At 32.6% G+C, this 18,575-nt stretch overlaps 1 protein-coding gene across 34 annotated transcripts in view; it reads right to left on the bottom strand.

The window, feature by feature from the left end:
• The window catches only part of LOC121167605 (regulating synaptic membrane exocytosis protein 2), a 471,939-nt gene that overhangs the window by 161,019 nt on the left and 292,345 nt on the right, over window positions 1-18,575 (bottom strand). For 17 of the 34 annotated variants that reach the window (XM_040997123.1, XM_040997111.1, XM_040997118.1 and 14 more), the window contains 2 exons: window positions 14,096-14,275; window positions 13,080-13,189 (listed from right to left, as the gene is read on the bottom strand). In XM_040997123.1, the coding sequence (XP_040853057.1) occupies window positions 13,080-13,189; window positions 14,096-14,275 (290 nt within the window). Of the gene's footprint in view, window positions 1-12,224; window positions 12,276-13,073; window positions 13,190-14,095; window positions 14,276-18,575 lie in introns of all 34 variants that reach the window. The other 17 variants (XM_040997125.1, XM_040997127.1, XM_040997140.1 and 14 more) reach the window with 6 other exon arrangements.

The raw sequence follows: 18,575 nt of genomic DNA on the forward strand, positions 1-18,575 counted from the left end.
CAAAAACATAGCAATATTTAAAATTATAACATTATGGCACTCAATATCTTTCCTCTATTGCACACACAGATTATACTCAATTGGAGAGCTGCGAGGGATTAAAAAATAAATGTAGGTTTTTAAAGAAATTAGCCTAAAATATTTAAAGCAGTTCTTTAAAACATGTTGGTGAGAAATGCATTCATGATTTCAATACACAGTATATAATTTACATTAGGTCACATAAACATTCATTTGTCAGAATGATAGCAAATAAGCCCCAAAAATAATTAAGAATGTATGAACAAGAATAATAGCTACCATACAAAATAATGAGGATAAATCTTTTGGTATTATCTTTATATACATCATAACTCCAAGATTAATTTTACCTTAGTTATTTTTAAAAACTCATTAAAATTATTCACTTTTTTTCAAATAAATTGTTTCTTAAGTAGAATTTTTGAAAAATCATAATTTTTCTTGCAATTTGGTAAATAAACTTAAAATGCCTGTGTGGATACCAGTTTCCTGTATTACTGTATTTGTACTGTCTCATTAAAGGATAAGTGACCAGACTGTCCGGGGTGCTCTGAGGTCTTTCTTTTCTCTGTTGGCTTAAGTTCTAACATGGCAGGTTATCTCACGGCATCCTATTTTCCTTAATCATGCTTAACATCATTGCAACACCTTAATCATTAGTATTACTGTTTTTTCCATGTATGTTTTTGTCAGATGTAAACTCCTGTGAAGAAAATTGTTATGTTTATCTTGTCTGCCCCAATAACTTTATTGCTAGCCTTAATACCTGGTGTATAACTCGATGATAATGAATATTTGCTAAAATATTAGTTTAACTTAAATACTGATATGTTTTAAAACATAGGGTAGGAGTTCTAACATAAAATGCACCACAGATGATACATGAATCCTGTTACTACAGACATTTTTAATAGCTACTGTGTGTAAAATTTAACTTGTCAATAAAAATTTCAATGTACTATCATACAGTTATTAAATATAGATCTGATGATTGGGTTTATCAATCTTGTCTGCACTTTGCATTTAATCCTCCTGCTTCTTCCAAAGTCTAGCACAAGTTTTTGTCTTCTGTTGTATTAACTACATCTCTCAAAAAAAAAAAAAAGAATCAAGCAAAATACTTCATTTCAATTCACTGCTGTAATTAATGGTTTGAAAGAACTATTTATAGAATTAATAAACTCAGTCCTTTGTCATTGTCTTTGACAATGCTTGTGGCTCTAGAAGTTATAAGCAAATCATTACCGATATATGGTATAAATACGGCAGGAAGGATAAGATTGGCCTACCAAGCAGCCTTTATATTATATTTGAAGGAAGCAAGCACAACTCCATGAAGGTATTTTGAGTCAAAACAAACAAACATATACAACAGATATTCATTTGTGTTTTCATTGGTCATTTTGTTCACGAAAAATAATCCTAATCATGACATAATCATGTTCTCTTTCCCCATGATATATGTGATTAGTTTTCTAAGCAAATATTGAAATAAAGTATTCACCACTCCACTCTAAATGGGAACTACACACTATAATGTTCACACTAAAATACGAAAAATGAGATATTACAAGGACACACGCATTTAAAAAGCATGAAATGCAATGCTTATACTCTCATGCTTTTGTGTGGTTTCCCAATCCTGACAAACCTGGCTCAGATTGGTGTTTCTTTTTCGGCAATATTTTTTCATCACTTATTGTACCATTCACTTTTTTCTGCTGGTCTTCCCAAGTAACTTCTAGTATAAATAAACAAACAAACAAAAATCAAAGCTGTCAGAAACATTAGATAACGTACAGAACAATCTAAAAGTAGTTCTAAGCTTTATATATATATATATATAATATATAGATAGATAGATATTTGATTTCTCTCATAAACTATGTAAAATGCGGTGAACATTTTAAAAATAGGGATGTGACATTATTTGAATAGTTTTTATAGACTTCAATGCCCAACACACTAAACTTATAGTAAATTCTAATACTTATGGAGCCAAAGTACAAAGAAAATGATTAAAATGATTGAGCAAATAAAGGCCTTTCCCTGCTTGTTATTAAATAATGCTAAATTATTTCAAAAATATTTTGCTATTATTATATTGTAGTGAGATGAAAAATTATATGTGTTAACACTGCAAAGATTTTCTGCCCACGACAGATAATTCTTAAATAAAAATAAATACATGATAAATGACTTTTAGCACCATATCAGCACCTTCATTCATAACAGAAAAATTTATGTACCATGAAATGTAATTTCAGTAAAATCCTGGCAAGTGAAGAAGCATACTTAGTAATAATGTGGTATAACAAAATATAAACTACCTAGTTTATTTTGGATCATCTAGAATTATTTCAAGTGTAGTACAACGGGAAAGAGGGAAATAAAATATTCGGGTAGTAATGGTATTTTAGATAGGGCCACCAGAGAAGACTTTTTAAAGAGGGCAACTTCAAAAAATAAGAAAGTTAAGCATGGAGTTATTGCGAAGAGAGCACTTCATGAAGAGGAACAGCGTATGCAAACGTTCTCAACTGGAAGCATGTCCTTTGTATTCCAGAAAAGCATGCAAGTCACTGTGGCTAGAGCAGATAGAAAAAAAGTGAAAGAAGAAATGTGTCTAAAATGGTAATGGAAATGGTAGGTCATCTACAAAGTCACTGACCAGCATGTCACAGTGACATTCAGAAACAAGTATAAAAATTACAGCTATTACCAATCTTGCTACTTCTTTTACACATCTGTAAACTTAAGTTCAATAGTCAACTACTATTATGTACAAATGCACCCATTAGGTCTCACCATGATTCTCTCCTACTTTATCAACCTCTGGCCAGAAGTGAGAGTGACATCATGTTTTATAATAGCAAGGTAAGTACAACATAACTGGGAAGGTAAAACCAGTTGAAAGTTGAAAACTATCTAGATTGCAACATTAAACATAAGTCATTTGGAATGGAAATTACTTATGACATTAAAATTGACTGCATGAAGTCTAGGGATTTTCCAATTGCAACACTGAAAAATTTTATTGCGGTGCAAGATATCATCAACCAGCAGAAAATAAACATTTTGTTTTGGCAGTATTAAAGTTGCACTTTGCGCCCTCATTTTCCAATGAGCAAATAATCTGAGTTAGATACAATATAATATTCCCAAACTGCAAATAATCTGAATATATCAATCAATTATCGGTGGGAACAGAAATCTTAAAAATAATCTTCCTTAGGAAAATAAATCTTTCCCGGAACTCCAGTTAAATTAATTTTACTGAAAAGAAGAATGAATCATCTGCTCTTTGATTACAGTAAATCTGTAGAGCTGGTGGGGATAGGTGGAGGAGAGAGGGGAGAAGCCATCGCCTTCAACATTGGTACTTGAATACTTGAACAACATATGAGCACTGATTTGAGTCTTGGCTGCTCCACATCCAATCAAGCTCCCCTGATATTCTATTTGGGAAAGCGATGGAAAATGGTTCAAGTATTTGTGCCCCTGTCGCCCCCTGAAAGACTTGGATGGAGTTCCTGGATTCTGATTTCCAACTGTCCCAGCACTGGTTACTGTGATCATTTGGGGAATAAACCTGCAATTAGAAGATTTCTCTACCTCTCTCTGTATCTTCCTCTTTCCATTTGACTGTCTCTAACTGAATAAATAAAACAAATAAATAAAAACAAATGCTATTGTTAGAATGGACCGAGTTTGCAGTTATACTTTAGGGGTACCAAGCACTCTACGACATTCTTCAGTATCTCCTTCACCCCACTTCATTTTCTCCACTCCTTTACTGTGTGATAACAACTTGGGACATTCCATTCAAGAATGTTGACATGTTAGCAATCTAGGAAACCTCAAGGTAGTATTTAAATAAGCCATTTGACAGTAACAGAATACAAAGCACAATGACAATCAATAGAAGAATATGGGGCAATAAACTTCTCTGAAACCCTCGAAGTTTACTGTTTCTTGAAGACATACTTCAAGCTGAAGAGACTGAACATAAATCACTCTGTAGAACAACTTTGTCAGCTTTATTTTTTTTTTTAATCAGCTGTATTCTTTTTTGGATGAGAAGGATTTCCATAAACCTAGAGCTCAGCTTTGTGTCTTCAATGTGTAAAATGTGTAAAAATACAACACATTGATATTGGCAGATATAGGCTAAATGGGAGCAAAACTTGAGCTAATGCTGAAAACAAAGTAATGGTTGCAGCCAATGTATGTAAGGTTGGAGTTCATGTTCAGAACCAGAAATCCACACAGAATAGAGTTCAGCTTAAAACAAGCTTTATTGGGAATGCTTCCAGGCAAGATTCACTGCTTCAGTAACACAGCAGGTCACAGAAGTTGTGCTCAGGGGACTTGAGGGGTTGTTTTTATTGGAGGGCTGTGGAGGTGGGTGTTAGGGGACAAAGGAACGTGCCTTCTAGAGTGTCACAGGCTCCCTTCCATCTTGGTGGATCTAGAGTCACTGCTGGACTAGCCTTATGGTGTGACCCTATCAGCCTCCTCCTCCTAGGCCATCCCTCACCTATCCCATCTGGGCCTTACAGACAGGATGAAGAAATGAATCAGGCTGAGTGTCTAGGTTAGAAATCTGACTCTATGTGGAGTAGAGAAAGTTGATTATCTCTAGAATTGTGCTTTATTTGTAAATGAAGGCAGTTTTACTAAGTTTTCTAACCTCTGTTCCAAATCTGAAAGCCTTTGCATCTAAACTCAACAACTGTGCCACAGAACAGTTATAGATCTATTGGTAAGGCATAGGCAGATGGCTTAGAGCTAGATGGATTTACACAAAAATGTGGCAGATTTTCATTTTGAAGACAAAGAAGGAATACAAAGATTTTCACATATTTATCATGTATTCTGTGCCTTGGTCTCTCCTCGGTTCTAGATTCTTTTTCTTTTCTTTCTTTTACAGCCAAATTCTTTGAAATGTGCTCTTTTGTGAATCACTCTACTTGCCTTTTTGTTCCTTACTTAGCCACCAAAACTGTTAAAGAGGCCAAAATTGTGACTTTTTATTTGCTAAACGATACAGTGATTTTCACATCCTAGCCAATTCTTTTTTCCTTCAACCTGTACACACCATGATTCCCCACCATCTCAGTCTCTTGCTGCTTTTCCTACCCAATTTTCAGACATTAGAGCGGTTCACTTCACATTCCTTATTCCTCATCTTTTAACTATTGACACTTGTTCTCCTCACAAAATCAACTGGCTTTATGGTTTTCAAAAGCTATATTTACAAAGATGACTCCCTAACTGACAGGTACAATTTAAATCTCCAGCCTAAAGAACAGACTATATTAAAACTGGCCATTTCTTATCTGAACTTACATGTCTAACATTTCTCAACTTACATCCAAAATCAAACACTTAATAAACTAACTCAATTAACTCTTTGCAATTTTTTCCGTGCAACTCTTAATGGATAATTTACTGTTATTTTCTAGTTACTCAAGCAAAAACCTTGGATGTTATAATATCATCTCTCATTATTTCAACCTATCAGGAAATTCTTTTTGGCTCTGTTTTCAGTACTTACACAGAACCACCTATACTAACACTCCAGTCTCAGCCACCATCATTTGTTCCCCAGGTGACTACTGCAAAAGCCTCTGAAGATGTCTCTCAAGCTTCATTCTTTATTATTGCTCTTATTTAAAACAAATGTGGTACTGTATCACCTTAAGCACAAACTGGCCATCTCACTCAACAAAACATCACTCACTCACTTTGCAGCGTTCACAGAAAGGCTGTTCCTTCCACAAGTCAAGATTGCATCCGTCATAGGGTTTTCATATTTCCTGTTGCAAACCTTGATTTGGATCACTTTGTTACTTTATCTAAACGTTACTTAAATGGGATTTCTTCCCCAAATACAGGATACAAATAATTTATCCTACAAGACACTGTATGTCCTACTGCTGTGATGCATTTTTTCATTTTTATTACCTAAACTTATTTTGATTTATTCTTTTATTCCTTTCCTGCTTCAATAAATTTGTTTATAATGAAGAAAGCGCCCTTGCCTTACATGTATAATGCAATCACTGGTACCCAGAAAACAACCAGTAGATACTCAAATGTTATTTGTAGAAATAATAACGTTAAAAAAATAAATAAGGACAGTAGAAATCCACCAATTCTGGTTTCCTTTGATTTTTAATTTAAGCTACATGGAATAACCACAGTTTCATTTCATTTCATTCGAGGAGTAAGAAACTAACGCACAAAAGGGACTGGGGCAAGCAGATGAGAACTCAACAATTACCAAATTACTTTGGTACTCAGCAAGTACTTGCCAGTAATATAGGCTTAATGTATCACATCTCTGAATAACTAAAGGGCAAGAGAGAGTTCAAAATTCTACATGGATGCATCTCAGTATGATGTAGATTGGAGCTGTATTTTAAAAATTTATTCACATCTGAAAGGCCATCTGATCCATAAACATTCTTTAACAACTCAAGAATTACACTTAGTCATGAACTTTACCATGGTATTCATAGTAAATGATACATTTAAAAGCCAGTCTTCCAAACACAATGACAGAAAAAGGAAAAATAGACTAGGCCTTATTTATAGGTAATAATCAAAGGTTAAAAATATATTAATAAAAATGTGATTATATATATAAAATGTATTCAAAGTTCTCATTTTTCAAATTATTATTCATTGGCTTATTTCTAGGTTCACCTAAACCATAGTTAAGACTGGTATTTATTAGCATAGTCTGTTTTTTTTTCCCCAAGTCAGTAATTTTTAAGAAAAATTTACAATGAATGTGGATCTCTGTGGTCCCACACATTACAGACAAGATTCAAGGAAATAAGAAATCAGTAGAGGCAGGAAATATGCAAGTGTTCAGAGACAATCAGAGGTGAGAAAATATAAAGTAACCCTACTAAGGGTGCATTCTTACAGCTAATTACAATCTTCATCCCAATGCCTTCATGTAAAATAGGTACTGAAATAACATTTAAATTTATGTGAAACCAAATAATGTTAGATACTCTAAGACATTCTGTACTCTGATAATTGACACTGATTAACCTTTACACATTCTTAAATTCATATAAAAATGTCAAGCTGTAGTTAATACGTAAAAATCAGAGAAAAATATGTAAATATATTGTGAGCTTATTTAAACTTTTAGGAATATTTTGTAACTCATTTATTTTTGTTTATTTTACTAAATTATTTCTGCATTATATGATATACGTTAGCATAAGCAATAACGAATAATTAACATCCTACAGTACTAAAATTATAAACTTATTTTGATGTCAATTCAATCTCATTTATGTTTTAGACATGATTTATTAAAAAATGAATAAGCAGAAGAATGTAATCAAGATCAAAACTATTTCAACAGAATTCAAGAGGCACAAAATTATTCATTTATTAATTTGGTGCCATAACAAAGGTCATATAATATTAAATGGAACAAAATTTTAGTTTTTATGCAATCATTTTAAATTAAGACATTCTAAATCAATATACCTATTCAAATGTGAATATCAATTATTATAGTATATACATTCCTACTATGTTAATAATTTTAGTTGTGAGATTTATAAAAATAAGTGACTAATAACTATAGGAGCACAAAGTCTAAGTACTAAAATTCATCATGTTTTTACTTGCCAACTTTGAATGTTATATATATGTGTGTATATACAGATACACACACATACATACACACATCTATGTTCATCTACTATTTTTGTTAGGCTACAAATTAAATTGTTCCATTCTCTATGCAAAAACACTACTTTGAAATACTTTTGAATAGTTCAATTTTAAAACAATTGTTGAATTGAAGAATATCATTTTTCTCACAATCTTGTATTAAACCTTGATCAATAAAAGGAATCTTCTGATTTGTTTGCCATATCAAGATAGGGTTGCACCAGGTTCAATAAAGCAAACATTTTATAAAACAAATTGATGTACAGAAATAAACTGCTTTAAGTGTTTGTTAAATTGACACTATTTTTTGCACTTATGTAAGAAAGCATATTCACACATATGTTACAGATAACAAAATCCAATGTCTAATATTAGAGAGGCACTATTAATTTTAAGACTTGCCTTTTTTCCCATTATTGAGGTGTAGTGTTTTTCCCTCATTGTCTTTATAATATTGAAAATAGATGATAATGATTAATAAGCAAGGTCATTTATCAACCCCAAATCCAAGCACACCAAAACCATAAAATCGCATGCTTAGGAAACAAATCCATGCACTAATCATGACAGCCAATAACAACAAAATATAGGTTATACATTGCTTGTCTTTCAAGAAAACCAATGAATAATTATTCTTGTATTATAGTTATACGTTTTTGCTAATTTAAAATCAGTGCAGTTTACTAATCAAAAACTTGTGAGACAAACACACAAGTGAAAAGCCAGCTCAACAAATAGGCTTCCTTATTTTACTGAAGTTGAAATTATTAACATTGATACTAATTATTGCTATCTTGAAAAATTACTTTATTATGGATGCGAACTCCTGGACAACCTGAAGGGTTAAAGCATTTGTATGTATTATTTTGAGACACAAAGGAAAGGGAAAATGGGAAAACATTAAGTGCTCAGTTAAACAAAAATGAAATCTATTTTTAAAATAGTCCATAAAAATGTTATTCAATAACATTCCAGGAAAATGAAAGGTGTGGGACAATATTTGTTATTCACAACAGAGATAGACACACAATTTTATAAATCTTGTAATTAAACTTGCTTTGTTTCTACTATCACTGTGATGCTTTTTATCATTTTTAGGACATTAAAGTTACTGACACCAATTATGATTTAAAATGCTTACTGTTTTAAAAAATTACAAACTTCACAATGAGAGAATGCATCTGTAGAAATATAGCTCATACAAAATATATCTAAATGCATTATTTTCCCATTATAATGAAATAAAAGGTAAATAAAGTACATTCCAGTATTTAGGAAAAAAAAATGAGGATCAGTTAAACCCAGAATAAAAGTAGATTTGAAATTGTTCTACACTGTTCAAAGAGTTTAAATTTTTAAATCAACACCTTAAATAATATTAAATTCTGAATTTCAGATTAATGGTTAAAATTTAATGAAAGAAATGTATAACTATATTTCCTCCTTAACTTTTAAAATCCTGTCGTGATAATTCTGACTTTATGGCAAAAATTAAAATATAAAAACAAAGCAAAATTTTTCTAAATATCAGAAATGAAGGATCTGTACACCATTTGGAATACTACGGGAAGAAACCATGACTGTCAGTAAATGTTTGAATAATATTGAGCCAAAACAAAGAGAAGAACCAGAACAAAGAAGTTAATTGTTCTTACACTGGGAGAAAATGTAATTAGAAAAATACATTAAGTGTGGTATTTGCTAAAATATATTTTTCTAGATTGTGCTTAACAAAAAGTTTGAGCAAATACATGAACTCAATGTAGAGACTGGAAAAATAATAAATTGATATCTTCCTCTGAGGCACCAAGTTTGAGTGAATATTCCATTAGTGGAATAAATGAAATCTTCTCAGAAGTTAACTAGGCAGCCTTCACGATAGCTCTTCATTAATAAAACCAGATTTATTTGAAAGTTAATCTTAAAAATAGTCTGTTTATTGTTCATTTATGAATTTGGGAACCAAAGTCTTGCGTGAAATTCCAAACTCATTCTTGTCAAACATTTACTCATTTACTTTAGACACACTATCAGACAGACCTGCCTTGACCTCTTCTCCCTGCATTTGTTCCCCCTGCTCTTCCATATGCCCAGTTTCTTCAGTAACTTCTGTATTTGCACGAGGAAAAAAAAATAAAGAAAAAAAAAATACAACTGGATAGGTATACTTGTTTTTCTAAAATGAAACAAAAACCCCCAAAACATTCATAATTATACAATGTGTGATTATGAAGACACTGACAGGTTTTAATGAGTTTTTTGATATTTTATAAAATAACTAGTAAGCTTACTATTTTTATGATCACTGATTTTTAAAAAAATGAATAGTGAATTCCAAAATGCTTGCAGTAGCAGACAACAGGATTAAGTAGTCAAATATTTTGCCCAGAAACTGGATATATTAGTAGTATATACATATATGAATAAATGCATTACATAACTTTTCTTCTAGAGAACAAAAATGACACTAAACATTTTATTGACATTACAAGGCAATATATCAAAATTAGTGGAGAATAAATAATGCACGATGGTTTAGTAGATGTTATTTCTATATTGCTCTCATCCTATCTTTGGTTCTCAGAACTGAAAAGATTAATAAATGTCGTACCACAGTCAAGGACAAAGTATGTAAGGTTTTAAAATAACTTATTTAACAGACTAAAATACCAAATAATAAACCCAAACCAGAAAGAATTAAATTATGATTTGTTCATTATTAGCTATTTTAAAGAGCAAAAAATACATATTTTAATGATTTTTTTAAAAAAATAATGCTATTAAGCTACAATGGCTGATAATTAAACTTTTTGCAACAAAATTAAACATACTTTCATTTAGACCATAAGCTTGTAGTCTATTTTGGGTGAAAAAGAGATTCTATGGCTCTTATTTAAAACCAATGAAAAGAACACAATCTAGTTAAGTCACCACATCAATATTTATGAAAACTGTGTTTGAAAAAAATCATTCATGCTTTTAGGTAAAAAAGAAGCAAACCGAAAGTATATAACTTCATATTAAAAAGGATAAGGAAGAATTCGATTTTCTTCTGAAATAAAAATTGTAGGAATAAAACAAATTTTCAGTGAATTGAGTAAGAAAAAAATAATAAAAAGTATGTTGACAAGCCTCTTAGAACCTTCATAAATTCTTTCAGTAACATCACCATCAGCAGTTTTCTAGTACATGAATTACCAAAAACATGGAGCTCCTCTCTATATTATTAATGCAAAATAAATCAAAATTAAATTTTGAAAATTGACACAGAAAATATTATACCTGACTTCAAATGTCAGGAAATTATGTTGAAACTCTATCCTTAAAAAATCTTGGGAAGATGAGAAATTCCATAAACATTTCTAAATTTTCCTTATAAAAATAATTCGAAATTATATGCCCTCAATCCAACATGAACGAATGAGAAACATAGGAATGCTACTAAAAATCTTTTCATCAGAACATTAGTCATACTAGCACTATTGTTCAAAATCATTGTACACAGAAAATAGAAAGAACAACGAACAGAGGTTGATAATCATCTAGATACAACTGACAAGAACACAACTTAGATCAACAAGTCACAGAAGGCAAGGAAAGTACTATTGTTCAAATATAATGCACTTATGGATTTGTTATAAATAGGTTAAGAAATGTGAATTGCAATATAAAAATGTCTATATAATGGCAAGAGCGTTTTACTGGTAACTTATAAAATATTTGAGGTATCCTTTCAGTTTTTAAATATCTCATGCAATCAACATTTACTGTGGCCTATAATGTGCCAGAAATTACCCTATATTAAGCAGAGTCTATGAATAGGTTAACACATTTTGAATAGTATGACATCAATTTCAATGTTCCAACACTTACAGAAGGTATCTTGCAGACCAAATAAATGTATGACACCCCATATCAAAACTCAGTATTTTCTCTTAGGTCATAATGTCATGTTTGATAATAAACCTATATCACATTTAACTTTTATTTACCATAAACATTCTTGCTCAAACAATAATGTAGGGAATAAGAATCACAATCACTATCTAACTCAACAATAACATTATTTTTTAGAAATGAAATTTAATATCTGAAAGATCATAAATACGAGATGAAATATATGATGATTAATGTAACTAGACTATGTGTACATCTTCATTGACATAAACACAGACTGCAATTGACATCTTTAACATCTTCTTCAAAATGTGGAATTCTTTTTAAAAGGCTAATGAAAACTTTTGAAAAGAGAACTTTTTTCCTAGTCATCCAGAAGTTAGACTCTTTGCACCCTGACTGAATCAAAGAAATTGAACTTCTTGGCATACTGTCTTGGTATACTAGGTATAAAAGTAAAATAAAACTGAACAGAAATCATGAAATAAAATAATTTTCCTACTTAAATGTCTATAATATGAGAAGGGACATCAATTGCAGTTGGGTTTATTTTTGCTTACATAGCCCCCCAAAAAGGCTGTCAGCACAAAACAAACCCTCCTTTAAGTACAGACCTTCATAAGGTTCTATCTCCTTGACTCCATTGTCTAGGGAAAACAAAATAAAAACAAAACAAAACAAAACAAACAAAAAAAGGAACCAAAGCAGAGGGGTTAAAAACAACAGAAATTTACAGAGGCATAGAATGTATTGTCTATTAAAGAAAAGCTAAATGGTGATTTAAATATATCTATTTTTGCAAAGCACATCCAATTATCAAATAAGGGGATCATTATTAAATAATGTTCAACACTATTATATTTAATTATACATGCTTTTAGACATCATTTATCTAAGAATTTATAGGTGTTTGGGAAGTATGTTCATGTGTGTTTCAACAAATAGTGCTTTCAATGCAAAAATTTGAAATTATTAAAAATATCAGTACAACATGCATTTTTCTTTGTCTATTTGTGATTACCTTTTTCTTGTACTCCAGTTTTGAGAAGGATCACCACTGTTGTGCATCAGCTAACCAGTCCTTTGCAGTGTGTGAAAATTGATTTGGCTAGTTACTAATAAACTTTATGTAACTATCAACAATTACATATACTTAGTTGCAGCAAAACATATCAATCAACTGCATATTTAAGAATACTTAGTTTACTTTTAAGAGGCATTCATTCAAATTTGAAAAATGCATAAGACTAATAAAGATATATTATTTATCTCCAAATATTATAAATTTAAAATGCACAATACATAATATCAGGAGTTAAACTACTGTTAAATTCAGTCAAGAAAAACAATTAACCAATGAAGAAAGCTAACAGAAAAGTAGTAAGGAAATCATTGTTCACCTTAGCATCCATGAGTATTTCCTATATAACATAGTTAGAAATAACACTTACTTCTCTCCAGCGTTCCCTTTGGTGGCAGCTGCGGCAGCTGGCGGCCCCTGCGTCCTGCCACTGGAGTACTTGATGGGCTTGTTTGCACAGACCCAGTACGAGGATGAGACCTACAAGACAAATCGTTAATACTCATTTTCAGTACAGAGAATCTAATACTTTCAACAAGTCTGCTTCATATGGCATCTGCTTAAGTGTAATTTCAAAAGAGATTTAGCTGCTGATTAAAAGGTTAGGAAAATAGGACAAAATATGGAGAGTTGAATGATTATTTAAATATCAAGAGATGTTTCACTTTTGTGTACTATGCATACACACACAAACATGCACACAGAACCCTACAATATATCCATGGAATAACTAATGGAATTACTAATGTAAATTAGAATTCTAAATACAATAAAGCAAGAGAATTCTGCAGCTCAGAACTAAAAAGTAATACGTTATATTTCTTTCTACCAGATTTCAGGCTATTAACACAGATCTTCTTCCTTCAATCCAAAGAGATTTTTTTGATCAGGCTTATATTAGATACTCATTTAGCAGAAATTAGCTCATGAACTCCCAAATAAAACCCAGAACTGAACAATTCAAAATTCAGCCAAAGAAAATGTTGTTTAATACCTGATATTATTATTGATAGAAAGAAACTAAAAATCAAGTTTCATTTGCTGTCAGTGTGATGGTTATTTGAAAAGTGATGCCTAATGGACACAAATAATTTCTCATTCTGTAGGAGAAGAACATGATAATTATGAGCGGATTTACTCAAGACTCCTGATTAATGAGAAATCACGAAACAAATGTAGTCAGGACACTTAATAAACAAAGTACAATGGTAGCCACACACTATTATATCCATTGAATATAAATAGTGTGCTTACATCGAAAAGGTTAGTATTGACCGTTAATAGTGATCAGCCAAAGATGATAGAGGAGACCACTTAGCTGTTGGGAAAATAAAATGGTGGGCTGGTGGGGCAAGAGGGGGTCAGTCTGATTGATTTGTCTTTCACCTCGATAAGGCAGGTGAAGGAGGGGCAGATCTTCCAGTCATTAATGAAGGCATCGACCTCATGAGGTTTGTATCAGGACGCTCAGTGGATCTGGAGCGGGTGGCGGTCCGCTCAAGGAGAGGCCGTTGTTCTGTTGATCTGGATCTGTGATATGGCTGTCTATTTGCTGCTTCGCAATCCCTGAAATGTTAGTCAGAAAGCAGCTCAGTTGGTCTGCAGTGCCCTTCCACTGTTTGATCATGATGCTTCAAACTGACTTTGAAAAAGGTAATCTTTAAAAACTATTGGCTAGGTAATTTGCTTTGTTCCCCCAACATATTCTGAGTAAATATTTACTAAAAATTCTTGAGGCTTTTATAAGGAATCAAATGTGCTTTAACAGCAAGTTCCGGTGAGGATCATACAAGTTCTTGCTCAGCTCTGAATAAAGATGAACAAAACTGTTTTCCAGAATGAACTCCTTAGAAAGAAACATGTCGGCTAAGTGAAGTATTTTAGAAGAACTCAGCGACTCATCCTAACATTTTCTAAACAGTGACTTAAATCATATAACCACCAATTCTGAATGCCCTGAAATTATCCATCAGTCTGCCAACAAAAACATAAAGAGGTTTTTAGCACAATAATAGTACATAGATAACACCTTCTTCAAACATAGGAATTAAAATGAGGTTTTTTTATTATGCATTTAAAATTTTTACTGTTATTATTTTCCACAATCCAGTTTTGTAGGTACAGGGATTTCATGCTCCAGGTTTTAAGGCAATAGTGCAACTCCGCTCCCTGCAGCCATGTTTAAAAGGGTCCACATGTGAATCTTTAAAAGCCATAATGGATACTGACTGAAACAGTATGTGTGAAATAATGGGATCTCTGATTGTAAATAAATCACATATCAAAATTTTATTCCTGTCTAAGGCAGTATACGTAACATTAAGTAACCTATCAATACTGATTTTTGTATCCCTATATTTTCACATTTAGGAAGGTCAATAACACTTCCTAACCAGAACCTCATAATTTGTGTAATAGCTCTAAAAACTCCATCTTAGTCTCTAGAACTCAAACTTGATGCCTAGTACCAGAGTATACTTCTAATCAAATTATTACTCCCACACAACTATATCCACAAAAATACCAATTATTTATTTATTATAGACATTCAAGCAAGCATTAATGATCTCCAAGACTAATGTATCAAGGACTTCTACTTGACCTATAAATTCCATAAATTTCATTTTTTAATAACAATGCAAGCAATTCAAAGAGAACAGCAGGACACAACACAATATCCCTAGTATCATAAACTAGATGGCATGCAATTTTGGACCTGTAAATATTAGGCTATATGATTTTCAAAACTGAACACCAGCTTTATTTTGTATCATATCTTCTGATTATTTTAAATTTTAAAAACATAACATAACTTAAAAGACAATTTATAAACATTTTAAGTTCACACATCATTGTTGTTCTAAGATAGATTTAGTACTTTCTGGGTAAGAATATCCAGACATATCAAAACAACTGAATGTAATATACAATATTGAATATAGAATACTGAAGCACTAGTCATAGGGAAATGAAAAGGTAAACTTAGAGAGCAAAAACCACAACTTACTTTTTGCTTCTAAAAAACTACTTTGGAGACAACATTTTTCAAGAAATAATTATTTATAGCTTGTTACCAGATTTTAGTGTAGCATTTTATGTGTCTTCATCCCAAGGAGGCATCTGTTTATCTACCCACTCATCCATCATTCTTCTAATATTTATTGAAAAAACAAGTTACACAGAGACGGAAGAGAGAGAGCTCTTCCTTCTGCTGACTCACTTCTTAAACAGCCAGAACAGCCAGAGCTGGGCTACTCAGAAGCCAAGGAGCCTGGAGCTTTCTCCAGGTTTTTCTCACAGGTGCAGAGGCCCAAGAACATAGGCCATCCTCTGCTTCCTTCTAGGCACATACGCAAGGAGTTGGATCGGAAAGCAAGGAGCTGGGACCTGAATCAGCTTCCATATGGGATGCTGGCCTCAGAAGATTTATTAGACCATGGCACCGGCCCCACTCATCATTCCTATATATGCATTTCTTAAGTTCTTTCAATCCTATTTTTATGAGTTCCAAACTTTATATTTATTTAAATATTTGTTATTATGAGTTAATAGTTTTCTCATGAAATATGAAAAGCCTTTGGTGTATCTATTATCAGTGAGATTCAGGACAATATTTTATTTCTTTTTCCAAAATTTGAGATGTTCTGACAGCATCTAGGAATTTTTCAAAGTGAAAAGTAAAATATAAGGATATACTGTTTCACTTCTTTGATGCTGTGTTATTTGTAATAGCTGAAGCTCAGGTAATTATTTCACATAAGTTGCTAATGTTTTTTGTCTTCAAAAGGGTATTATTATTTAAAAAATAAAGAGACCGCTGTTAAAATCCCTTATAAAATGCATCTCTTTAGTAAAATTTGCTTGAAACTATTTGCCTACCTTTTAAATTTCACTTACATTTTTTCTCAGATATTACTAAGCATATGATTATTACAGTATGATATGAAAATAAGTTAATAAATGAAGCATGAACCACAAGAAGATGGTAGAAAGCTCAGGTTGGGTACAGTAGCCTAATGGCTAGAATCCTCCCCTTGCATGTGCCAGGATCCATATGTGCACCAGTTCATCTCCCAGCTCCTCCACATCCCATCCAGGTCCCTGCTTGCCGCCTGAGAAAGCAGACGACAGCCCAAAATGCTGGAACTCTGCACACATTTGAGAGACCTGGAAGAAGCTCCTTGATCCTGGCTTTGGATCGGCTTGGCTTTGCCTGTTACAGACACTTGGGGAGTGAACCAATGGATAGAAGATCTTTCTCTGTGTCTCTCCTCCCTATAAATCTGAGTTTTCAATTACAGTTAATCTTAAAAAAAAAAAAGGAGAATGAAAAGCTACTCTAAACTCTAATAATGCATAATGAAGATCAAGGCAGGCTCCGACTCCTACCACTTAGTAAGATTTAGCTGTGGCTAGGTAAGGACTAAAATTATTGCTGATAAGATTTAAAATATAACTTCCTAAATTAAACACTGCCATAGCATTTCTTTAGGCAATTGATATATAAATCTTGAGAAATTCAACCATTTAGAGAAAGATCAAAACTTAAAAAGGGGAAATAATATGTAGCTACTTGGAATGCTTAAAATATTTTGGTGCCCTAGGGCCTGGCTCCAGGGCCTAACGGCCAAAGTCCTCGCCTTGACCGCGCCAGGATCCCATATGGGCGCCAGTTCTAATCCGAGCAGCTCCACTTCCCATCCAGCTCCCTGCTTGAGGCCTGGGAAAGCAGTCAAGAACGACCCAAAAGTCTTGGGTTCCTTCACCCATGTGCAAGACCTGGAAAAGGATCCCAGCACCTCAGCAAGACACTTAGCTGTCTTTATTTCTCCTCAGCATGACACTTAGCTGCACAGCCAGTACTAATTCAGGTTGCTACAATATTTCTTTCAATTGCCAATCACATAGTCATGATTAGAGAGGGGGTTGATTGTCAGACATCGTTTTTTGTCTTAACTCCTATAGTAATGCTGAGACTTCCATGTATATGCAGGGAATAATTTCACAGTTACGGATTTCAATCTGTCGATTTTCAGAACTTCAACAATCTTCATTTTTTTTTTTCTGCAACAGCTTCCCACTTCTGAAGAAATACTTTAAATTTTAGAATAATATAAAATTATCCAAACTCACAAATTTTAAATTTTATTATCCAAAACTTTTATTTCAACAATTAATTCTAGCACATCTCATAATCTCACTCTCAATTTACTCATTTTCCATTTGATATTTTCTGCCAATACAGATCATCCATTTGTCTTTCTTATCCACTCTACTCTGAGACGAAGCCCCTGAAGAGCTTCCACACTGCACTCAGACTTCCTGCTAATCTAAGTCCTCCTACTCAAAAACTCATCAGAATCCTAATATCTGCTATTGTCATAATTGACTTCTATTAGCATCGAACTTTTATTTAGCGCCATTTCCCTTATCCATTTTCTTCCTGCCTCAACCATTAAAAAAATAGATTTTTTTTTGTTCACAAGCTGTAGCTATGCATTCAGCCCAACTCCTCCCCATCATCCCTAAATCTGTTCTGAAGAACTATCCTCATTTCATTTAGAACATTCCACATATCATATAAACCATAGTTTATCTTGATATAGTATCACACATATTTACCCTGGAGGAGAACTCCAGGTGAGTTCTCCTCACCATGAGGTACATGTTATCTTGAAACCTGGTCTGGAAAATTGAATTCACAAAAATTAATATCACTTCTTTATTTTTACCCCTTCAATAAGGTGGCTTTTGTTCTTACAAGTGTCCAAGTATTCTGATCCAATTCGATGAATAAGGGAGGTTATTTGGACACACTAAGTCCAAAATGGAACTTTGTCAAGTAGGTCAAAGAAGGAAAATGGAG

The sequence above is a fragment of the Ochotona curzoniae genome, unplaced genomic scaffold, assembly GCF_017591425.1.
Source record: "Ochotona curzoniae isolate NIBS_2020 unplaced genomic scaffold, NIBS_Ocur_1.0 patch4, whole genome shotgun sequence".
NCBI classification, from domain to species: Eukaryota; Metazoa; Chordata; class Mammalia; order Lagomorpha; family Ochotonidae; genus Ochotona; species Ochotona curzoniae.